Source organism: Schistocerca cancellata, chromosome 2 (assembly GCF_023864275.1).
Source record: "Schistocerca cancellata isolate TAMUIC-IGC-003103 chromosome 2, iqSchCanc2.1, whole genome shotgun sequence".
Classification (NCBI taxonomy): domain Eukaryota; kingdom Metazoa; phylum Arthropoda; class Insecta; order Orthoptera; family Acrididae; genus Schistocerca; species Schistocerca cancellata.
Window position 1 is genome coordinate 809,985,894 of NC_064627.1, and position 26,627 is coordinate 810,012,520.

Below are 26,627 nucleotides of genomic sequence, written 5' to 3' on the forward strand. Positions count from 1 at the left end.
TTTTTGTTATGGTTTTAGGGCGCAAAACTGCTAAGGTCATTAGCGCCCGGTCTGTGACATAGGAAACAGTAAAAAAACGAAAACGGAAACTAGCAGCAATGGGAACGAAAGTCATAAAATTGGAGAAACTAAAAGCAGAAGGAAGGCTTAATAATTCACTACAGAAGGGGGTTGGTTGTCCCAAAAAAAAACTTCAAATGACTGACGACATTTCACTGGCACGAAGGAACTCTAGAAAGCGATCGCCCGATCGCGTGTCATCTGCTAAAATTGATGATATATCAGGCGACAGTTGTAGACGGGCGCGTAACGGAGTAAAATAGGGGCACTCAATTAAAAGGTGTCTTACCGTCCACAACTGAGAGCAGTGGGGACAGAGTGGGGGAGGATCGCCGCTTAAAAGATGTCTATGGCTAAAAAGACAGTGCCCTATCCGGAGTCGAGTTAAAATTACCTCCTCCCGACGACGCGTTCGGGAGGAAGAGGTCCAAGCACAAGGAAGAGCTTTCACGTCCCGCAATTTATTTTGGGGAAGTGTCGACCAGTGCGCGTGCCATAAATGAACAACACGACGACATAAAACGCTCCGTAGATCCGCTACGGGAATCGATGGAATAGCTGGCCGAAGAAGAGAGACTGCAGCCTTGGCTGCAATATCGGCCGCCTCATTTCCGCAGATACCAACGTGTCCCAGGAGCCAGAGGAACGCCACCGAGACGCCCCCCAGATGGAGCAAGCGCAGACAGTCCTGAATCCGGTGGACCATAGGGTGCACAGGGTAAAGAGCTTGGAGACTGAGGAGAGAGCTGAGAGAATCGGAGCAGATAACATACTGTATCCGCTGATGGCGGCGGATGTAGTGGACAGCCTGGAGAACAGCGTAAAGCTCCGCAGTATAGACCGAACACTGGTCGGGAAGCCGAAAGTGATTTGGGGTGTTGCCAACAACATAGGCACTCCCTACACCTAACGATGTTTTCGAGCCATCGGTGTAAATAAATGTGTCTTCCGTCATTTGTGCACATAGAGCAGCAAATGCCCGACGATAAACAAGTGAAGGGGTACCATCCTTGGGAAATCGACAAAGGTCACGGAGCAGGCAGATCCGGGGACGGAGCCAAGGCGGTGCTGTACCCCAAGTTGTCAAGGTGGTTTTTGGAAAGCGGAAGGAAACAGAATGGAGCAGTTGACGGAAGCGGACTCCCGGTGGTAGTAGGGAGGAGGGGCGGCCTGCATACCCTACATCAAAGGAGGCGTTGAAAAATATGTCATGGGCTGGATTAGCAGGCATGGAAGACAGATGGCTGGCATAACGGCTCAGAAGGACTGCTCGCCGAGTGAACAGCGGAGGTTCAGCAGTCTCAGCATAAAGGCTTTCCACAGGGCTGGTGTAAAAAGCTCCAGACACTAAACGTAATCCACGGTGGTGGATAGAGTCGAGACGCCGAAGAATAGACGGCCGAGCAGAGGAGTAGACTATGCTTCCATAGTCCAATTTCGAGCACACTAAGGCGCGATAGAGGCGGAGAAGGACCACTCGGTCCGCTCCCCATGAGGTACCATTCAGGACACGGAGGGTGTTGAGGGATCACAGACAGCGAGCCGAAAGATACGAAATGTGGGAGGACCAGCATAGTTTTCTGTCAAACATAAGACCCAAGAATTTAGCGACGTCTGAAAACGGGAGGTTGACAGGTCCTAGATGTAAGGAGGGTGGAAGAAACTCCTTACGTCGCCAAAAATTAACACAAACGGTCTTTCTGGGAGAAAAACGGAAGCCGGTTTCGATGCTCCAAGAGTGTAGGCGATCTAGACATCCTTGAAGACGTCGTTCAAGAAGGCTGGTCCGTTGAGAGCTGTAGTAGATCGCAAAATCGTCCACAAAGAGGGAGCCCGAGACATCAGGAAGGAGACAATCCATAATTGGATTGATGGCAATGGCAAACAGTACAACACTCAGCACGGAGCCCTGGGGTACCCCGTTTTCTTGGGAGAAAGTACGGGAGAGAGTAGTGTTCACCCGCACCCTAAATGTGCGCTCTGCCATAAATTCGCGAAGAAAAAGGGGCAGCCGACCTCGAAAGCCCCAAGAGAACAGTGTGCGGAGGATACCTGTCCTCCAACAGGTATCGTATGCTCTCTCCAGATCAAAAAATATTGCTACTGTTTGGCGTTTTCGGAGAAAATTGTTCATGATATAAGTGGAGAGAGCAACAAGATGGTCAACTGCAGAATGATGCTTTCGGAATCCGCATTGGGCAGGTGTTAAAAGACTGCGGGATTCCAGCCACCAAGCTAAACGGTAATTCACCATACGCTCCAAAACCTTACAGACACTACTCGTGAGAGAAATGGGGCGATAGCTAGAGGGGAGATGTTTGTCCTTTCCAGGTTTCGGAATGGGAACAACGATAGCTTCCCGCCATCGTCTGGGAAAAGTACTGTCGGTCCAAATTCGATTATAAAGGCAAAGGAGGTAATGCAGACTATGGGTTGATAAATGCAGCAACATTTGGACGTTGATACCATCCGGTCCTGGGGCGGAGGAGCGAGAAGAAGAGAGTGCATGTTGGAGTTCCCGCATGGAGAAAACAGTATTATAGCTTTCGCGATTTTGAGAGGATAAAGCAAGAGGTCGCACTTCCGCTGCACGTTTCTTCGGGAGAAACGCTGGCGGGTAATTGGAAGAGCTCGAAATCTCAGCAAAGTGCTGACCCAACGAATTAGAAATTGCGACGGGGTCCACGAATGTATCATGCGCGACAGTGAGTCCAGAGACAGGGGAGAAACTAGGCGCGCCTGAGAACCGTCGAAGCCGACTCCAAACTTCCGAGGAGGGAGTGAAGGTGTTAAATGAGCTAATAAAGAATTTCCAGCTTGCCTTCTTGCTATCGCGGATGACGCGACGGCATCGCGCACGGAACTGCTTAGAGTGGATACAGTTGGCCAAAGTAGGATGGTGGCGGAAAACACGGAGAGCACGTCGCCGCTCACGTATTGCATCACGGCATGCCTCATTCCACCAAGGAACTGGGGGGCGCCGGGGCAATTCGGAGGTGCGTGGTATTGAATGTTCCGCAGCCGTAAGAATAACGTCGGTAATATGTGTGACCTCATCGTCGACGCTGGGAAAGTGACGTTCATCGAATGTCGCTAGAGACGAAAAAAGTGTCCAATCAGCTTGGGCAAACTTCCATCATCGTGGGCGCATGTATGGCAGTTGAGGCTGCAGTCTAAGGACACATGGAAAGTGGTCACTCGAGTGTGTATCATCAAGGGCGAACCATTCAAAGCGCCGAGCTAGCGGAATAGTAACGACCGCAAGGTCCAAATGAGATAAATTTGTCGTGGAGGCAGATAAAAATGTGGGGATCCCAGTGTTGAGGCAAACTATATCCGCTTGGTGGAAGACGTCTAGCAATAGTGAGCCACGTGGACAAGGATGTGGAGATCCCCAAAGCGGGTGGTGGGCATTGAAGTCCCCAACCAGCAAATAGGGGGGTGGAAGCTGACCAAGAAGATGAAGGAGATCAGCTCGTGCCATTGGTGTGGACGATGGAATGTATACAGTACAAAGAGAGAACGTGTATCCGGAAAGGGAAAGACGGATGGCGACAGCTTGGAAGGAAGTGTTTAAGGGGATTGGGTGATAATGGAGAGTATCATGGAGAAGAATCATGAGTCCTCCATGGGCTGGAGTGCCTTCAACAGAGGGGAGGTCATATCGGACGGACTGAAAATGAGGGAGAACAAAGCGGTCATGGGGACGCAGCTTTGTTTCCTGAAGACAGAAGATGACCAGCGAGTAGGATCGTAAGAGGATCGACAATTCATCCCGATTGGCTCGAATGCCGCGGATATTCCAGTGGATAATGGACATGGGGTGAACAGAAAATGGAGGAATGTGACCAAAGTTGCTGTGAACTCTAAGACTGCTCGGAGCTAGCGACCGACAGCATGGAATGGCATTCAGCCGAAGGCAGAAGATCCTGATCCATAGGTTGGTCAGGAGCAGCTCCTGCCACCAGCGATCGGCCACCAGCAGTGCGCCTCGGCGACACAGAAGACGGCCGAGGGCGATTGCCGCCAGGTGGTGCTGTAGATGGGACACGCCTTGGCGGAGGAGAGGAACTTCTTAGAAGTATGATGTTTAGATGAAGGAGGAACCGATGGTTGGGAAGTTGCGGTACGTAAAAACTCTTCACGAGTATGCTCTTTTTTGGAAGGCTTGGTGTCTGACTTATGGGCTCGAGATTTAGCAGAACCTGACGAAGGGTGAGCCATAGAGTGGGCAGGTGAAAGAGGTGAGGTTGAACGGGCGATCTTTGCGCTGGCCGATCTGACGACCGTGGCACTAAAGGTGAGGTCGCAAGTCTGCGTGGCCGACTCCTTTGTTGGCCGAGGAGAAGCAAGGACAGTGCTGTATTTTCCTGTCTGAGGCATGGTGGGCTGGCGACTGGCGAATAATTTTCGAGCAGCAAAGGTCGACACCTTTTCCTTCACTCTTATTTCTTGGATGAGCTTTTTGTCCTTAAAAACGGGGCAATCTCGAGAGGAAGCAGCGTGGTCACCCATACAGTTGATGCAGCGAGGGGATGGAGGTGGACAAGCACCCTCATGGGCATCCTTGCCACATGTAACACATTTGGCCGGATTGGAACAGGACTGGCTGGTGTGATTGAACCGCTGACACCGATAGCAACGCGTAGGGTTTGGGACATAAGGGCGAACGGAAATTATCTCATAGCCTGCTTTGATTTTCGATGGGAGTTGAACTTTGTCAAATGTCAAGAAGACAGTGCGGGTTGAAATGATGTTCGTGTCAACCCTTTTCATAACTCTATGAACAGCCGTTACGCCCTGGTCAGACACGTAGTGCTGAATTTCTTCATCAAACAATCCATCGAGGAAGCGTGTATAAACGACTCCACGCGAGGAATTTAAGGTACAGTGCGGTTCCACCCGGACAGGGAAGGTGTGGAGCAGAGAAGTACGCAGCAATTTTTGTGCCTGGAGGGCACTGACTGTTTCTAACAACAGGGTGCCATTCCGTAATCTGGAACAAGACTTTACAGGACCTGCAATTGCGTCGACACCTTTCTGAATAATGAAAGGGTTGACTGTGGAGAAGTCTTGACCTTCGTCAGACCGAGAAACAAGAAGGAACTGTGGCAACGATGGAAGAACTGTCTGTGGCTGAGACTCAGTGAACTTACGTTTGTGAGCAGACATAGTGGAAGGTGAGGAAACCATTGCGGAAGAATCCCCCATGATTACCAGTGTCTCCGATGGCGCGCTCCTCCCTTGTGGGGGCCCTCACTGAGGGCACTCCCACCTTAGGTGAGTGTTCACACCTCAGGTCACACCTCCCGACAAACGGACGGAGGGACCAATCGGCACTTTCGGAAGGTATCAGCTCAGGTAATCACCCCTCCCTGGGCCTGGCCGTTACCAGGGGGTACGTACGTGTCCTACCTGTCGACCCGGGGCAGGGAATTACGCGTTACCCCGTCACCGGCTACACATGGAAGTGCATGGGTCGGCCTTCAGACACGCACAGGGAGGAAAAAAGAGAAAGGGAAAGGAAAGAAGAGGGGTCTCACACGCCGCAGCGGAGAAAAGTGCAGAGAGAAGCGGGAAGGAAAAGAGAAGGACAGAGGAAGGACGAAGACTTGCAAGTATAGAAAGCAAGGAATTTGTAACAGTTTAGAGCGCCCGTCTCCGGACGTAGGCACAAACCATACTCCCAGAGGGGGAGAAAGGGAAGGAAAGAGCCAGAGGTGAGGGGGGGGGCGAAGATGGGGGAGGGGGAAGGATGAGGAAAGGGAAGGTATGCAGCTCGGAAAGGAAGGAGGGCCACATTAGCTCGGGGTCCCGTGCTCGCTAAGCACGTGTCCACAAGAGTGTTGTGAACCCCCTGGGGGGAAATTACCTACTTGAATACTTAAATTAATGAATAGAGCTATCCACCTATGTCAGTAGGTACCTAACTACACTGCTCAACAAAAGTTTGGAATACTATCACAAATTGTAGTCTGCAATAATAGAGGTCTGATTAACCTCTGCACTTCATGCATTGTCCAATGAAGAGACTAAACACTTGACAGTGTTTACTACTGGCAAGCTTTGTGGCCATTTCCCCGCCTGGGAAACATGCCGCTGCCGCAGCTGCACACTGCTAACAGTCCAGTATCAACAGCAGATTCGTTCAGTTTGTGTTCAGCATTGAAGTAACATGCCATGTAGAGGCACACAACTCTGATAGAGTCAGAAGAGAGGCTTTACTTTCAGTAGGTCAAACACAGAAAGATGTTAATCAGTTATACGTCACTCAAAGTGGTTTGGCGAAAGTACAGAGTGATGGGAAATGTGAGTGACAGACCTCACAGTGGGCACCCACGTATGACAACACCAATGCTGGATCACTTCCTTCAGCTGTTGACTTAATGACTTCTCCCAGGCAACAGGAATTCTTATCTCAGACCAGGCAGTGTGCAGAAATTTGCCTGGTTAGTTATTGGACACTAAATGTGTTATGGTTTGGAGAAGTGTTAGATGACACTAGGAATGCTGATATGTTCAGGAAGTCCATCCATTTGCAGGTGGAAGTGTCATGTTCTAGGTGGCAATAATGATGGGACAACCAGACACCTCTGTCATCTTCAGCAATATGACTCCAAGAGGTCCTACAAACAATTGTAAGACCATACAAATGTGAGGTCTGTGAAAACTTCATCCTAGTTGATTACAATGCACAATTGCACTGTACTCTAGCATCTCGGTATCTTGAAAGATGCAACACCAATCTAATGAATTGGCCAGTACTGTCCTTAGACAGGAATGCAACTGAGCATGCATAGGACCTGTAGAAGGTGGCCATTGCACAGTGTCCAAATCCACTTGACAATCTACAGCCTCTTAGAAGCTGTTACTGACAAGTGGGACCTGATACCGCAAGATAAAGTTGATGGTCTCATCCAGAGCCTGCCTTGCAGAGTGGAAGAACTCGTTTGTGTGTGGGGAGGACATACTACTAGAGACTGACATTGATCACAGAGATAAAGATTTTCACTGGTTTTGTTTTCAAGTTATAGACTTAAGGGGGGGGGGGGGGGGGGGGAGAGAGAGAGAGAGAGAGAGAGAGAGAGAGAGAGAGAGAGAGAGAGAGAGAGAATCGTGTTTATTTTGTTCATAAGGAATTGTACAAACCTCAGTCGGTGTACTAGAGGAAATCATTGGAGTCAACTATTATATTCCAAACTTTACTTGAGGTGTGTAAATTGCCTGAATATTTGGACAAATGTGCAAGATTTGGACTCTGAAAGTAAATTGACTTCACAATAACATCTTAGCAGGAGTTTTGCACGTTGAGAATTTTTGTGGTTTTATTTGTTTCTTTGGAAAAGATTGAGTAAATTTCAAAATTTAGGTGCTCTTCTTATGCTGAATTTGACACTTTTAACCAGGACAGTTTTCATTTGGAGTAACTGTTTTTGGGTTTCAGGTGTTGATAGATGAACAGAACATTTTTACACCAAGTTGGTAAAAATTGCCAATTTTTGTTGATCGTTAAGCAAAAACTGAAAAAAGTCCAAAAATGTCAGTTTTTTCAGCCCTCAAGAGTTTAGCATTCACCAGAATCTGTTGTAAACTCCTTTAACTATTTGGGTTGTCTAATGTTGATTAAATTTGTTGCCAACTTGTGCATATTTACTGACCATCAAGGTATTTTTTTGGACTAAGTTGTCTGGATTAGTGGCCAAGCCACGCAACTGGCAATAGACACACTGCATTCTCCACCTAACATAAGATAGACGACGTGTTCAAATCAATGGTGGTGTTACAAAAGTTGTATTTTTTTACATTGTTTGCAAATAAATACACTAGCCAGCAGCAACTGTCAAAAGTAAAACGAGTTACCAACTATATTTCTCATCCCTACTCCAAGATAGTGGAGACAGTTTTCATGATATTGAAGCTGAATGAAGGTTTTAGTACAGTATCGTTCAATTAAAACCTACCACAAAATAAGTAAAAACTGTAACAATTGTGGGAACAACGCTTCTGAAAATAAAGGTCTTAGATGAACTAGTGAACTAGCACCTGCTGCTAACAAGGTTGTGTGTGTGTGTGTGTGTGTGTGTGTGTGTGTGTGTGTGTGTGTGAAGTGATTCAGTAAAAACACCACTTACATGCCTAAAACATATATGGAGTCTAGACTTTCAAAAGTGATTCTCCAAGTGCAGCTGTGCTCTGAACCTTAAAAAGCATACATTGGTGAAAGTGCTTCAGTATCTAAATATGAGGAATGAAGCAACAAGATACAATACTGAAACAGCAGGGACCCTCTGTGTCGTGCACAAGGAAAAATTTCACTCTTCTTCAACGAAGCAATGGTCACTGGCTATCAACTTTTGAAAATGTTGATACAACTTCTGCACCCACTGTCATGTGGTGAGGATGGGAAACTTCTAGTAACCAGTCGAACTTTGACAGTTGCTGTTGTCTAGTGTCTATAGAATTATGGAAGGCAAAAGAAAACTCTTTCTGCTCAGGGCTTTTAAGTCATTAATCCTTCCTACATAAAGCAGATAGGGATAAACTCTCCCTTGGTTAATCCGTATACCACACTGAATAATCATGACCAAAATCAATTCTTTCTGAGGGAAGTTGTCAGATGTAACACATCTACAGCCATAGCTAACATCCATCCAGCACCTTGGCAATTGGCAATGGAGTCCTGGTCATAGTGATTATTCTACAAATTTTCTGAAATATGCAATTATTATGATATGTTTTGTGATAGGTAGCAGACACTGATAGAATTTTATATGCAGAACTTGCACATAAAAAAAATTTAATGGTTGTATTACTCAGAGATCTAACCCCACAAAATCTTAAATTTACTTTTTTATAAAAGAAATTTCTTCTTTAGTAGCTCTGTCCATTGCAGTTTTTATCTAGCTCATGAACTCTATTCACCTATGTGGCTGCTCTTGCAATTTTGCCAAGAAAAATATCACAACCATCAAAAGTAGTCCCATTTTGCAACACTTACTGTGTCTATACTTTCCATCTAAAGCAGAAAAAAAACCTAGATAACTTAAACACTGCTCTCGTTTTATCATCCAGCATCTTCTATTGCCATTGGAATTGCAGTTTCACTTGCACTTGAATTCTTATGGAAGAGAGATACGAGTTGCCTTCAGCTTCTGACAAATGAAGCATTTTCCAAGAAGAGTGTTCAGTGTGCATTCATTCTCTTGCTTAATAGAGCTATACGTACTTGAGAGGCTAGAATAACCAACAGGGAACTTCACAGGAGATTATTAATGTTATAAAATCTTCACACACGATGTCAAAGTTCATTGTTAATGTGATAGAGGCTCATAATGACCTATACACACCATAATCACTGCATTACCAAGCAGGCATGTTCCTACTGTTCCCTACATTTCACTAATTTTAAAAATAAATGATTCAGAGAGCGTTAAACATCATGGGGTAGGTATTCAGTTTGTAATATAAATTACTGATTCTCATAATTGTCTTCAGTAAACAAAAATTTAATACAATTTCCAATTAAAGTTCACATTCAGTTTTACATGCTGTGTTTCCCCATGTAAGGCACAATATTTGTTATAGCTACCTCATTTAAATTACAAGTCCGGAGAACACAGCAAACGATGACATTACTTTTTCTGCACATTTGTGGTTTAACTAATGAACACAGAAGTTTGGTGTAAATTATATTTAAATGTAATTGCGGCCACCCAGTATCTTCAAAGTAGCCACTTCTTTATTCTTTGCAGCAGAGAGTCTAGTCACTTCAGAACACATTTTCCTTTACATACACACACACACAAATGTTTAACGTGTCATTTTTTCTTGTCCATTGTTGTTTTGTCAAGTGTCCACATAAAAACTCAGTGGCATTAAAACATCAATACTGACAAATGCACTCAGCTCATACAATGGATGTTGCTTCTGCCTCAGACAAGCAGTAGAAGCATCAATAATCTATGGGACAATAGGTCATTACCTAATGTATTGTTTCTAACATGGTATTTGATTTATGATCCTTTATGTGAGTATCTCAATTAACAGAATTAAGTTTTTGGACTTCTTATCCTGTTTTTTAAATCATGAGAAATGTCTTAGCATTATATTTTAGTCTGACAGCAGAAGCAAAACCCTTTCATTGAACTGGCTAATGGGAACAAGGCACAACACTTTCAGCAGCCAACTGCTGTATTGTCAACTGCTCTCTGTTCTTTTGATGCCATATGTCGCATTAGATTGTTGATAAACTTCTCCATTTTCTTTAAGTCTTGTTGTATTTCTGTTTTGTACTGAAGGCACTGAAACAAAAAAATAGTTACTCAAATATGTGCACAACAAAATCAAATATAAAATATTTAAACAGGAAGATAAAACAACAATCAGTAACATTGGTGTGTACACAAATATTAAAAACTGATCCAAAACCTCCATGAAAGTTTTAAATATGTAGAAATAAATAATTGAATTCAGACTGCTTGTATGTGCAGAAAAAACACAGATGATGTGACTTACCAAACGAAAGCGCTGGCAGGTCGATAGGCACACAAACATACACACAAAATTCAAGCTTTCGCAACCAACGGTTGCTTCATCAGGAAAGAGGGAAGGAGAGGGAAAGACGAAAGGATGTGGGTTTTAATTCCAATCCCGGGAGCAGAAAGACTTACCTTAGGGGGAAAAAAGGACAGGTATACACTCGCACACATACCCATATCCAACAGCACATACACAGACGCAAGCAGACATTTGTAACGGCCAGCGGAGGTCTTCCGCTGCCGGATCTGCTTTGTCACTAAAGCTGCTGGAAGGCCAACTTCTGGCGAGTACAAGGACCACTATGCCCTTCTCCGCCACTACAGGAGGCTGCACGACCCGGAGACAGTCCCCGTTTTCGAGTGCGAATTTTGCGGCCGACGCGACACGCGGCTGAAAATGCTGCGTGCACATCTGCGGATCTGCAATGCTGCATCCACCATACCTGGCGCTGCCAGTCGGGGGAGAGTGAGTATGGGACACGATGCCGTGTCCGGCACGCTGGGGCACCCAGAGAAGACGGCTGGCGGGAGGTCACAGGCGAGGGCCCTCAAAGCTAGTAGGACATGCCCTTCGTCCTTAGTTAGTGCTGGGCGAAAACCACAGGCGACAGCGGCCCGGGAAGGCCTTTACAAATGTCTGCTTGTGCCTGTGTATGTGCGGTTGAATATGAGTGTGTGCGCGCGAGTGTATACCTGTCCTTTTTTCCCCCCTAAGGTAAGTCTTTCCGCTCCCAGGATTGGAATGACTCCTTACCCTCTCCCTTAAAACCCACATCCTTTCATCTTTCCCTCTCCTTCCCTCTTTCCTGATGAAGCAACCGTTGATTGCGAAACCTTGAATTTTGTTTGTATGTTTGTGTGTGTGTCTATCGACCTGCCAGCACTTTCGTTTGGTAAGTCACATCATCTGTGTTTTTAGATATATTTTCCCACGTGGAATGTTTCTCTCTATTATATCCATATATATCTGATAACACATGTGGCTAGGCTGGGAGCCTCACCAGCTGCAATCCTGGCTGCCTGGTGCAAGTCACTTCCGTGACAGTAGGATGAAATGATGATCAAGGCAACACACCACCCAGTCCCCGAGCACAGAAAATTTCCGACCCAGCAGGGTATCAAAACCAGGTCCGTCACATGGCTCTCTGCCATGCTGACCACTCAGCTATGGTGGTGGACTGTTTGTATGAGAGTGACCATATACCCAATGAATGTGTCACAGAATAGGGGATAGCAAGTGTTGGAGAAAGGGAACAAAACGAAACAGGACAAGGAGAGGAAGGACATGCCACTGAGTAGAAGGAGGGAGAGAGGAACTCAAATTATGAGCAGGAAGAAGGAAAAATGATGTACTGCAGTTTCCCTGAGCACCAGTCTCTTCCAAGCCAGTGCTTTAAATGAGTGATTAAGCTATGGCTCATACATCAAATATACGTTTTGACTAGCCACTAGTTACTCCCTATAACTGTTTGGATTTGGCTCCCAACATGGAGCAAAGTTTAAACTTGCCATGAATGCTTTACATTCATCTAAAGGATACAAACAACACACTATCTCAAGCCCTTTCCATGTGGTGATCTTGCTTCTACTCCATCTCCCATCATACTCAGTACTTGCTTCTTTTATTGTGTCCAATCATGACTGTTTCTTTGCTTGAAAAATATCATTAATATTTGTTTATAAAAATAATAGTAACACCAGAGCAAACACGATTAATATTGTTTTGGATCATCTTGTGTAGTTTTTAGAGGAATTACGAACTGTTTTGTCACTTGTTCTAAATTAAAATCCACATAGCCTATTTCATGCACTGGCACAAAAAAGGCGAAAACAGTTGTTTATTGGCACAGTGAAAGTAAGGAAGATACGGATATCTCTGAATGTCACTAGTGAGTGTGTATCCACAACAGAGCAACAATTTTACTATACAATATAGTGTTCTGGTGCAAGAAAGGTCATTTCTTAAAAAATAAAGGACTGTAGGAGAACAGGTAGAATTATAAATGAAACAATATGCGAAGAATTACAAATACGCAGTCTCAATGGAACAACAGGAGACGATTGTTTGGACTGGAATAAACATCATGAAAGAATGGACAGAGGAAAACTACTACTGAAAGATAAAAATTAGAAATTTCAAGAGCGGACAGATCACACAACAGATGTGTACTATAAAAGGCTATTTTGCCTAATATTTGATGGAAAGAGGTGCTCACTGATCAACAACAACTTCTTAACATTTTGAAAATCCAGTTTAGAATTGGCATTGACAGTCTGAGACTGTGTGTGTGTGTGTGTGTGTGTGTGTGTGTGTGTGTGTGTGTGTGTGTGTGTGTACGCGCGCACACAGGAAGGCCTTTTGCCAAAAGGCTTACTTGTTTAGCAGTCTTTTTGTTGTGTGTCTCCAACTCACCATCTCCCCTATAGTACATTATGAGTCACAATACTGTCACTTCTTAACTTTGTATGACAGAAAAAGGCAAACTGTTCTTTCTTTTTCTGTTAATTTCAAATAACTACGGAGCACACTTTTGACTCCTGTTCAAGCTACAATATATTCTGCATATTACGTAACCTTGCAGCACAGGTGATGAACTATACGAAATTTTTCTGATTGCTACGAAGACTTCCAATACTTGCTACTGGAAACTGCCGACGAAAACACAGAGCATTAAGTGATGTGCAATGCAACAGTTAAGATATCATGTAAACAGTGAAACATTTCAAGTATGTTCAGAGATTAAAAACAGTGGTGTAACTGGCAGAATGACGCTGGTAATAAACGTGTTAGTAGAGTTCCATACAAGTTTTGTTTTAACCATTCCGAAAGTGAAGCTGCCAAAACGTGGATGACCTGATCAAAAGTGCAGCAATTTTTGCACATTTTTCTAAATCCCAGTGTACATCATTTAGTGTAAGCAATATTACATTGTGTTACTGGATTACAGATAATTCTGATTGCATTTTTGCAAAAGATTTTAACTTTTATCTGAGTTAGATAACTCTTCACACAACTGCATGAAATTATATGTAGGAACGATAGAAAACCTGTGTGGAAAAAGTCATTCAAACTGAGGTGAGGCGAGTGGCATTTTTCTTGTAAATGCAAATAATAAGATCTCTGGTCCACATGAACAGTAATCCATAATGTGAATAAGTGTAATTTTGAAAAAGAATTGACCACTGCACAAAAGATGGTTAACCAAAGGGAGGAAAGTTTAGTTCATGTCTGCACTTCAATATTATTATTTTCTAATACAAAGCTCAAGGCTTTAGACCATGTGTAGAAAAACTTGTGGTAGACTTACCTAAGCCTGGAAAAATGGAAAAGGAAACTACATTTTCATGGTTCGCCTTACTTCGTTTTGCTTTACCTTCTAGATTCTACATCAGGTCATAAAAAACCTAAATCACTTTAGCTCTGTTTTGAATTTACTGTGCTAAAGTAGCAAAGATACAAAAGATTTCACATGATATGAGAAATTTCCGATAACTGATAATATTTAAGTTTGTAGAAGGCATCTCATGGAATATTAAAAGCACAAATTTTTCCTTGCAATACAGAATTGGTTAATTTTTGTGAATGTATTAATAAATTTACAATACAACACTATCAGCTTCAGTAACTGAATAATTAAATAAATACCACATAACATGTGCCATGATGTAAATACTGTTGTACAAACATGTCTAGTCACAGCAGCTTGGCTACATCTACATCTATACCCTGCAAAAATGTGTGAAGTACGTGTCAGAGGGTATGTCCCACTGTACCAGTTATTAAGGCTTCCATCCCATTCAAGTATTCCTCTGCGCATACTATAATTAATCTAATCTTTGTCCTCTGAATCTTTCACAGTGGCATGTCTCAATAAAAAGGAAGTGACAGTAAAAGACACATTGGGTCCTTTGGCCCAACAATTTCCACATGTAACCGTCAACTTGTTCACCATGTTCTTATATCAATATTGTGAAATGACAGATGGCACAGCGATGGCATCACCAGCGTCTCCCGCAGTTGCGAATTTCTTCATGGAGCACATTGAGGAGAAGGCTCTGAACTCTGTAGCGTTGCAATCATCTTACTTCCTAAGACATGTTAATGACATTCCTGATGAGGCCTCACACTGAAAATGCACTGCAGCACTTTACCCCAACATTAAATTTACCACTGAGATGGAAGACAGCAAATGCTTTCAGGTGCCACCGAAGGATGCCTTGTGAATGAGCAAAAGAAGACAAGCTGGCAGCTTTACTGTGGGGCAACGAGCAGAAAGTTAAGGTGTGTGCTGTAGAGACATTGACTGAGACCAGTGTTTTGGCCCACCCCAAAGATACAAGATAGGCTGCACTGTTAAAGAAACATATCTCTTCAGGTGCCCAGTGTCCATGACGCCCCTTGCAAATGGGGTAGCATTTATATAGGTCAGACAATTTGCACAGATGCAGAGCATTGTACTGAGCACAAGCGACATATTAAACAAATGGAACTTGACAACTCAGCCATAGATGAGCATTGCCTGTAAAACAGGCACAAAATACAGTTTGAAAACAAAAGAGGCCTGGCTCATGTGTTAACGTACTGGGATTCCATTACAGAGGCGGCATAGGATTAGGATTAACAGCAACCATTTTAACAGAGACCAGGCTCATACTCAGTAGAGCATGGGGGCAGGTTTCGGATGTTGAAAGGGACCAAAGCCAGATGTTTGGTGCTTGTAGGGAGGCAGGAGTAGCAGTCTCAAACGTGGTGCCAGCTGGAGCTGCCAGCCCCGGTGGTCAGTGGTTTTACTCCTGTTGACAATGATGGAGATAGCTGTCAAAAGCTCAAGGACTTTTTCTGACAGATACAGCTCAAAAACTGAGAACATTTTATTCCAATCTAATATTGTCACCGTGATCCCTGTGCGAGCAATATGTAAGTGTATTTCCCCCTATCTTCGTGAGTCTGCCAGTTTAGTTCTTTCATCATCTCTGTGACACACTCCCACGTGTCAAACAAACCTGTGACCATTCATGCTGTCCTCCTCTGTATATGTTCAATACCCCCTCCAGTCCTAATTGGTACAGGTCCCACACACTAGCAATATTCTAAGACAGGTCACACGAGTCATTTGTAAGCAATTTCCTTTGTAGGCTGATTACATTTCTCTAGTATTCTACCAGTAAATTGATTTCTGCTACCTTTTTTACATATGACTGAAGCTATGTGATCATTTCTTTCATGTCCCTACTGTTACACACAGGTATTCATATAAGTCTACAAATTCCAATGGTGAGTCACTGATATTATATCCAAATAGTATGGTTTTTGTTTTGTGAAGTGCAAAGTTTTACATATCTGAACATTTAAAGCAAGCTGCCAACCTTTGCACCACTTTGAAATCTTATTACGGTCTGACCGAATATTTGTACAGCTTTGTTCAGACTGTACTTTGTGTAGGTAACAGCATCATCTCTGAAATGTGTGAGATTACTATTAATATTATCTGCTGTATGAACAGCAAAGGACCCTGCACATTTCACTGGGATAAATTCGAACTTACTTCTACATCTGTTGTTGATTCTGCATCCACAATAACATGGTGTGTCCTCCCTACCAAGAAATCCTCATTCCACTCACGAATTTTGTCTGACACACCATACAATTGTACTTTCTATAATAAGCATAGTACTGTACTGAGTCAAATGCTTTTTGGAAATTGACATATACAGCATGTACTCGAATGTATTGATCCATGGCTTTCAGGAGGTCATGCGAGTAAAGTATGAGTTGAGTTTCATAGGGTCTAAGTTTTTAAAATCCATATTGGTTGACGTGGAGGGCTGTACAACACTTCTGCTATCTTCTTGTACATAAGTGTGACCTGTGTTTCTTCCAGCTACTGGGCAGTTTTTTGTTTGATGGAACTATGATAGACTAGTTAACAAAGGGGATATCTCAGCCAGAAACTGAGTGTAAAATCTGATAGGGATTAAATTGGGGTCTGGGGCTTTGTTCAATTTTAATGATTCCTGCTGTTTCTTAAAGCCACTCACACTAATATCTATTTCACTCAACTTTTCAGTGGCACAAGAATTAAACTGGGGCAAGACTTCTTGCTTTTTCTTTTTAAACGAACATTTGAAAACAGTTAAGCATTTCTGCTTTTCCTTTGCTACTATCAACTTCAGCTCCTGTCTTGTCCATGAGAGACTGGATGCTAGCTTTCATGCCACTAACAGCTTTTCTGAATGAACAGAATTTCCTTTGCTTTTGTGAAACATTTTTCCACAGTATTCTGGAATGGAAGTCATTTAATGTTTCAAACAGTCCTCTCTTGACAGCAAAAGGTGTTTGATTCAGCATCTCACTATAAACCTATGCTTTATTTTATACCCACTGTCCAGTAGTCTGTTTCTTTAGAATTTTCTTTACTATGACTTCATACCATGGAGGATCTCCCTCATGAACTGTCCCATCCTAAGCTAAAAGTTCCAAGTTTCTCATTGAGACATGACATTACTGCTTCTGTCTGGTTTGCTGAACATTACGAAAAGACAGATGGCTACTGACCTTACGAAATACTTCTAGATAAGCTCAAGTACTGTGGTATGAATGGGATAGTGCACAAATGGTTTACATCATACCTAACTGGAAGAGTGCGGAAAGTTGAAATAAACAGTTCACATAATATGCAAAAAAACTGGTGATTTCTCGAACTGGGGAACAATCAAGAACGGGGTGCCGCAAGGTTCGGTCTTGGGTCCTCTGCTGTTCTTAATATATATTAATGACTTGCCAGTCTATACTCACGAAGATGCAAAGCTGGTACTTTTTGCCGATGATACAAGTATAGCTATCACACCCAACAGACAAGAATTAACTGGTGAAATTGTAAACGATGTTTTTCAGAAAATCATTAAGTGGTTCTCTGCAAATGGGCTCTCATTAAACTTTGACAAAACACAGTATATACAGTTCCACACAGTAAATGGAATGACACCATTAATAAATATAGACAAGCTTGTGTGTCTGTGCAGATGGATATGTGTGTGTGTGTGTGTGTGTGTACCTGTCCTTTTTCCCCCTAAGGTAAGTATTTCTGTTCCCGGGATTAGAATTAAAACCCACATCCTTTCGTCTTTCCCTCTCCTTCCCTCTTTGCTGACGAAGCAACCGTTGGTTGCGAAAGCTTGAATTTTGTGTGTGTGTTTGTGTGTCTATCGACCTGCCAGCACTTTCGTTACACACACACACACACACACACAGACACACACACACACAGACACACACACACACACAGACACACACACACACACAGACACACACACACACACAGACACACACACACACACACACACACACACACACACACACACACACACACACACACTTATGAAATTTGCTATTAACAATTCGAACAAATTCAAAAGTAATAGCAGTGTACATGGCTACAATACTAGGAGAAAGGATGATCTTCAATACTCAAGGTTAAATCTAACTGGCTCAGAAGGGGGTATATTATGCTGCCACAAAAGTCTTTAGTCACCTGATAGCATCAAAAGTCTAACAGATAGCCATATAGCATTTAAAAGGAAATTAAAAGATTTTGTTAATGGCAACTCCTTCTACTCATTAGATGAATTTTTGGATATAGTAAGTAATTTCCCCATACCCACAAAAAAAAGTGTCATGTAATATTTTGTGTAGTGTAATATCTCTTATAGACACCTTTTATTAACCTGACATGTTCCACATCATTATGAAGTGTCGTATTCATGATCTATGGAAGTACTAATCTAACCTAACCTTAAAGAAGACATGTCAGGTTGCAGAGAGGCATGATTAACAGCCACTTGCATAAATCTTTTATCCACAGCTTTGATATAATTTTTATCCACAGCTCTGATGTAACTGCCTCATGGCCACTCTTACCAGTTTTGACGTGGACTTCCTCAAAGAGGTCAGGCCTGTTTGTTGCCATTAAAATTTACTTCATGAGTGGAGTTCTGAATATCTATTCTAGGTAGTTTTCAGAGAAGCTGTTCGATAATATATCACAGTATATCTTGTTACATCCACCAGTAACAAAACTACTATTATACCAATTGACTATTAGATAATAAAAGTCTCTCGCAATGATTACAGTATGATTAGGGAACTTATGTATACGTGAAATGAGCTTTTTCTTAAAGGTTTTGTGTGTTCCATCTCTAATGAAACTGTTGCCATTATGATGTTAACCCCTAACCTTTCTTCATTTTCTCTTTAACACTCAGTACTACATTGTGCAAACTGCACAAAACAAAATGTTGTAGCATTCACATCCACAATAAAAGTAATCCCATAGGGCAAATATGTCAGTCCGACCGAGCTAAAAACTCACTGCAATTTCACTCTTACAGCTCCAACCACATCTCATGTAGTTTTGATCTTCTATCAAGAGACTCAAGGAGGATGATGATGGATCATTCCATGTAATCTCACAGGTGACCAATTCAGGATTGAATCATATTTCAGATGTGGATACCTACTTGTCTTAATAGTATAACAGCCAAATAGCACTGTCCTAACTAACCATTTTTGATAAATTCATTTCGGAAGCTGAAGGATGCATATGCAGTCATTAGTCAGGCAAAGATTTCTCTGTTTTCAGAGATCTCCTTAGTAATTAGTCGGCCTACGGACCCCAGTCTTTCTATGCATTTAGTATGGAGTCCACTAAGTTGGATATCATGTGTAAAATGTAGAACACACAATTTACATTTTTTTTCCACTTCATGGAAGCTTTTTCCACTTTGTGCTTTAAATTTGTGATTTTTTAAGCATGTCTTTGTAAATGGAAACAGTACAGATATCACATTGTGTACTAACTCTTTAGCCATAGTGTTAAAACACTAAAAGATGAATACAGCTGAAAAGAAACATCAAATATGATGAATTTCAAATTCGCTTCAAGTTATAGAATCAAATATCAACCTGATTTTCTGCTGAAATGTTTACATACCTCATAGCAATCTTAGGTGCACAGGAGAATATCCTAACTAACTTTATTCACTGGCAAAAAATAAAATTAAAATGCCAGTTATACACACCACCAACACACTACACTGCAGGGAACTGCTAAACAACAACGAAATGTACTCCTTGAAAAACTGTTCTTAAAATATTTGTGGTTGACATATGTCAAAAATGTAGGAAGGTGACAGCTGAAAACAATTATGAATCTTTTTTGTAGCGTATATGTTGTATTTCACTGTTAAATGATACATTAACCATCTTTTACATATATACCGTTATACACTGAAATAAAAATTCTGCAAAGAACAGTTTCCTACACAAATTCAAATAAAAAGAAGGAAATTGTGTTTTTCGAACACTTACACTTTGTATACAACATTGGTTTTCTTGACATCTTGATCCAAAAATGAAATAAGCAGTGCTTTTTTTCTAAAAAAAGTTTGAGGGTACTCCGACATTGGATATAATGCAGCTTATAACTGAAGCATTGGATACCACATGTCTGCTTTTAGGCATGACATCATCATCATCATCACCATGTAGCAGGACCATAGAGACATCTATTGGTAGCCCGGCATTTGAGCGTACACATATCCATTTAGCACTACCATTGCCCATTATTAGCGGGCGAGGGCACTACATGCTTGTCGAACTGGGTGCCAGTGATTCAGTTGTCTAGAACTGTTGCCGCAGCTTCCAAATGCTTGAAAGTCTATGACATCACTTTTCCCACCAAAAACTGCACTGGTATTGCAGTTACCAACACAAAAAAATTAAATAAAAAATTTACGTCTGTGAAGTAAATCTTTGGCACTCTTCCAAGTTCTTAATGTTGTAAAAAAATTATTTTGCCAACAAAAAAGTTAGGGGTACGTGTCCCCCAGAAAAACAGCACTGGAAACAAGACACTTAAACGCTAGAGATACGATCTTTTCATGGCACTTATTGTCAAGTTTATACAACCGCACTGTGACTTTGCAATTATGGGACATCCACCGTTTCTTTTAATATTTATAAGGGCAATGATAACCTCAGCATTGACTGCCCAAAAGCACCAAAATACATGCACAGGCGCATGCACACCCACCCACCTTACATATAACATAGGAGAACAGGACCCAAACAATATCTCTCCTGGAATTGCAATTCACGAAATCAACATCTTTGAAGTCATGTGATATTTGGGAAATTTGTCCCATGTAGCAGTTTCTGTCATATTTGAAAGCCACATAGTGCCCCACTTTTACTTGTTCCAACAAAGCATTTTCACAATCTCCTATAGGAACAGTGGCCCCATTTGCATCTGTTGAACATCTCTTCATCAGAAAGGTGTTAGTAGTAGAAGCCAGAAATTCAAGTACAATCGTGTTCCTGATTGCCCTCACTCCACTGTATCTGTGTATCTCGAAACCTACATCCAGTCTGATCTCCTGTGAAGAAACAGAGAAAATATTAATACCCTGCATTGTGTGGAATGCCCATGCAAATAGTGCAAACTTATTTTTCTGATGTAATTAAATTTCAACCCGCTGTGAAGAGATTCAAGTTCCAACAAATGTCCCACCTTCATGAAGCATTGTCAGAGTAGCAGCTACTTTTGGCATCACAGAGCCCATGATGTGTGTAGCAAGAAATTTTAAAGACAGTAGTGATGTAATTTTTTCTCCAGAATGCAGGAGTGGTCAAAAGAAGTAAGAAGTTACTGGAAACAAGACAATGATAATATTATGAAAAGTATAGTTGCTATTACCATATAGTGCAGATGCAGAGCCACAGAAAAGCACGACAAAGAGACTCAAGAGTCAAAAATAACACACACACACACACACACACACACACACACACACACACACACACACACACTTAATATAGTGATGTTTTACAAAAATGAGAATGGTTTGAGACTATGCTAGAAAAAGGATTATGTTTCTGTAATGGTAGATAACAAGAAGAATCAAATAATAATAATAATCTTAAAAACCCTTACTTTAGTTAATCTGGAAGAGCTGTAAACAAAACAGATGGCATTAATGTGCCGTTTGTTTGTTCACAGGTGACCAAATCTAATAAAGGTTTCTTCGAACACAGGGACAGTACACTGAGGACAATGGTGTATTTGTTTTCTAGAAACTGTCATAAATGATTATGTCATCTTACATTCCTAATATGCCTTTTTTCCTCTTGAATTTCAGTGTTCTTTTCCAAATATGGAAATGAAATTCAAATAATCTGAAAGCCCTCTAAAATGCTTCATTCAAGTCCTCTGATACCTGTGAGTCACTGGCTAGCTCGCTGCTCCTATCATAAAGGTCATTCACAATGATGTCTTATTTTCGAATTTACATTTTGGAAAATGTGTTACAAATGGTATTTAGTACCATACTGTACAAATACATATATATATATATATATATATAAACTCTTGAAAAGTGCTCCAGAAAATGGGAAGATGCATAAAATGTGTGTGGTTGAACTGTGCCAGCAAATTGCCACCATGTCAACACAAAAGTTCATTAACGTAATTAAAAATGAGTTGCACTGTGAAGTTGACATTAATGTATCTCCAAGATGTGATTTCCCACTGTTACAAGGAAGAACAGCATCATTCAGTGAAATTAAACTCTTAGTGAAAATTATTGTGTCAGCCAAATCAAGCTAAATTGTTTGGTAGCTCAGTTGTAAGATGATGACCAATCACTCGTTCAAATAAAATCAGAAAGTATTTTTTAACTTATTTGTAAAACGACTCAACAATTCTCTTATGAAAACCAAATCACAACTAAAAAACTTCACCACACTGGACAGGAACAGAATATTATTGTTTTCTCCTTGCTGTTTACATGCATTTACATTTACCATCGCTGTTCACACACATTGTGTTCAAAAAGATATTTTCTAGTTAATGTGACCACACAAGTTTACTTTATTACAAACAATGTTCTTTTTATCTTTGCACTGTTGAGCTAGGATCCTCATTGTATACACTTTTGAAGTTTCATCACCTTACATAAAGACAAAGCAAGTCTTTTGTACACTGATGTTAGTTTACATTCACAAACACAACAGCCCTTACAACTATGTTACCTGCATGTGCTACATGCTTTTTATATCTCTCTGTACAGAAAACCACATCATCCTACATCTGGTTATACTGTGGGAGTATGGTGATACCTTCACTACTTGCAATGCTTTCCAAAAAAGTGAATTGTTTGTTCGCACAGTAAATATATTTATCCTCTGTTGTCCGTTTCACAGGCTACGACCAATATGAAGCTATATATAATAGCTTTCACTATTCTCATATTACATGTAAAAAAAAATACCAACTTTATTTGCAGTCAACTGTGCTATCCGCCACACCACTGAGTGCCAGATGGGCAAAGTGTCTCTGCTAAATATCTTCTAAAGAGGAAATCAGCACTAAGATTTGCCAAGAATAATTTTATTGTGCTTTTGGTTGTAGCTCATGACGGATAGTTGACAATTAGATATAATATATGGTTCCAATTACAAAAGTTCTTCAATTCCTTAGTTTTGAGCTAGTCAAATGATGTTGCAGGGAGCAAGAAAAAGAATCTTGTCATTGCACATATCACCGCAAGGGTGGAGCACAAATGCTCCAACTACCGCTAGATTTCCACTATCAGCGTTCACAGAATTCCTTTCTGTTCTTACTTCATAATTGTAATTACATTTTCTATCACTGAACAGCTAAACTATTTGCAGAAAAAGTACGTAAAAGCCTTGTCAGTTCAGCTAACATTCCTATAACCCACATGTAACTTCATCATTACTCACAGTAGTGTAACATCACCAGAACATCAGCCAATACCAGAGCATTTTCAATCATGGGCCCAAATCTTGATATTCAACAATTTTTAAGCTTTAATGTCATAAAAATAGCAAATATTTTGTGAAAATATTTACCATATATGTTATTCTAATGCTATAATTAATCGAAATAACAACTTGAACCACATTTTTATCTTGTGAAAATAGTCTATTCCACAAATGCAATTGCACTGCCTTTCTACTCACTGCTAACGAAGAAACATTCAACAAGTGCAAATGGGACCACTGTTGCTATGGAAGCTAGTGAAAATGCCATGTTGGAACAGGTACTAGGGGAGCAATATGTGGCTTTCAAATGACAAAATCTGGTACATAGGACACACTTCCCACATCACATGAATTTAAAGATATTGAGACTGACTGTATTTCTTCTGCTGAATCACAGTTACTTTCATTGCCCAATAGGAAAGATGCTGTTTAGTCTCCCTTGTTGTATGTTATAAGTAACATGGATGTCCCATAATTACAAAGGCACTGTGCACAGTGAACTTAAAAATAAGCACTATGAAAATATCTTATCTCACACCCTTTATTAAGTTTATTTACTTTGTTTTTACAGCAAGGTGTCAAGAAAACCAATGTACACAAGGTGGAAAAGTTTTAAAAATACTATTTCTTTATATATGAATTTGTTTAGGAAACTTCTTTGCAGATTCTTTATGTTGATATATATTGGTGCATATATATATAAAAATTATTAATATCTCGTTATTGCTCTTATCTTTTCTTTTATTTGTTGTCTTCCTAATTTACATTAAGAGTATAAGGATATATTACCACATCCATGCATTCAAGCTATGTCTTAATTCTTTACGCCGAAGCGGCATTTAACAGTGGAAAAAAAAAAAAAAAAAAAAAAAAAAAAAAAAAAAAAAAAAAAAAAAAAATTGTAACTGTTTTGAGCTCTCAACTTCTTACTTTTTTGACCTATGTCAACCATGAATATCTGAGAAAATTTTTTCAAGGAATACACATTATTTAGCAATTCCCCATAGTGTTGAATATAGGTGTATGTGCAACTCACATTTTCATTTTGTTTTTTATCAATGAATAAAAGTGAGTTAGGCCAGTATTCTTTGCACCTAAGATTGCTATGAGGTATGTCATTTCAGCAAAAAATCAGGTTGAAATTTGATTCTGTACCATAATCATGGGAATTTGAAGTTTGTCAGATTCGATGTTTTTTTCCGATAGTGTTATCTTTAAGTGACAGAATATTACCTGCAATTCCAAATGCTTTTCACTATTATTTATACTTAATACTAGGACTAAAAAGTTGCAATGCACAAGATAATATGTGTACTGTTTCTCTGTACAAAGTTATGATTACACAAATTTTAAATCAGAATGGAAAAAGTTTTTCAGCATTTTTCATAAAAATTGTAAATGATGTAGCCTTCACTGGTGCTTTGCCATAAATAAATTATAACTGAAGGTCTTTACTTCTGTCTACACCAAAATATTTTGTTCCATTACTCTTAACTGGCAAAACATAACTTAGCTGTAGCCTGGCCCTACAATTTTAATCAGCACTACATCCATCACAAACACGTCTCTGTTATCAAATATTGTGAAAAGTCTTAATATTATCAGAAGTTACTTTAAACAAACACCAGGACTTTAACACACAAATGTGACAAATGCAACTGAGAAGCACTATAACTGAAAATCTAGCATCTAATTTTCAGCCAAAATAAGACAGTTTTGAATGTGTATGAGGTCTAATGTTCCCAATTCCATTATAATAGTTCGTAATATTACATATTAATGTAAATTCGTAAAATAATATTTCCAAAACAGTTATACAGATGTAGTACACTATCTTAAGCAAAAAAAGGATAATCAGCTTACAACAACATTGTCCGTCAGCTTCACTTTCAGGCACCCTTGTTTGTGTATATACTTCATTGTGTACCGCACCTAAAACATGAAACAATATACATATCATGGAAAGAGAGTATAGAAATCTTCACGATCTTCAGTGATAAATAACAGATATACGCAAGTCAATTCTTTGTTCTATTAAACTATGCTAGTATATACAGCCCAGCAATTTAAACAAGGAGCAGCAAGTTCTTTACAAAATTACATAGTTTTCTGCACTGGTTTTAAATAATGAAAACGCAATTACGAAATCCAAAGTAATATTAGTTCTCGACAATAACTTGTAAGTTCATTAATTACAGTTTGGGCTAATGATATATATTATGGCGTGCCTACAAAAGAAATCAACTGCAGGTACGCTCTTGTTGCATTACCTCTACGAATAAAAATTCTATTTACAAAATTCTACAGGTTTTCAAATACATTTTATTTTTAGTGAGCTCTTCCTGACAAAACGAAAACTACACAAAAGAAAATATGTTGGGTTCACAGAATACGGTCTGTCAAATGCAACGGCCAGTGCAGCGAATCTGTAAACAATGGCTTTTTCTGTCTATGAGATAGCAAACATGAAACTGAAGGAAAGAAGGCAGGCAAGATATGAGCCGGGCAGCTAGATAAATGAGGAAAATAGCAACACGACAACACTTACATACGAATGCATCGTAACAGTACATAGTCTGCATCTAACGTGATAAGTCAAATGGTCTTCACCATGGGAAGAATCACTACTAATTAAGTATTCTTAATAATTATGAAGAGCACCTTCATGGGATCCTGGAGATATAACCTCTCCGCTTGTTTTTCAAACTCTTCCCAGGACTTCAGATACGTCATTGCTCAAAACTGTTACTGTTTTTTCACGATAATCATTCACGTGTTCAAGCCCGGGACTACAAAGAAAATCGCCAACACATGCACCTCATTGGATAAACATCTGTTCGAGTGTAACATGACATGTGTGCAGATCAAAGATATTTACTACCACAATGAAAGAGAGAGAGACACAGTGGAGCTCGATCAAAGACAATATTCAACACATTGTGGGCTTGGGTGTAGGGCTTCGACCATAGATACTAATAGACTGGGCAAGCAGTGCAGCGGCTATACATCTGGCGTGGCTGCAACATAGAATCACGTGACTGTTGGCAAAACGTCGGCGGGAGTTCAAGGCAGCATTCTGATTCCTGATTTCACTTCCAGTATTTCTCAGTGGATTTCCTGCTAACTTCACCACATTAAATGTAGCTTATGTAAACACAGCTAGAAGTGATAAATTATTGCGTAAC

The 26,627-nt window shown here is 40.7% G+C and overlaps 1 protein-coding gene across 1 annotated transcript; it reads right to left on the bottom strand.

Moving 5' to 3' along the window:
• Window positions 1-9,545: 9,545 nt before the first annotated feature.
• LOC126162681 (signal recognition particle 9 kDa protein) lies at window positions 9,546-26,324 on the bottom strand. Its single transcript, XM_049919335.1, has 3 exons — window positions 26,104-26,324; window positions 25,306-25,374; window positions 9,546-10,361 (listed from the first exon to the last, which is right to left on the bottom strand). The coding sequence occupies exons 1-3, from the start codon at window positions 26,173-26,175 to the stop codon at window positions 10,236-10,238; spliced, it is 267 nt and encodes an 88-aa protein (XP_049775292.1). The 5' UTR covers window positions 26,176-26,324; the 3' UTR covers window positions 9,546-10,235.
• Window positions 26,325-26,627: the final 303 nt, after the last annotated feature.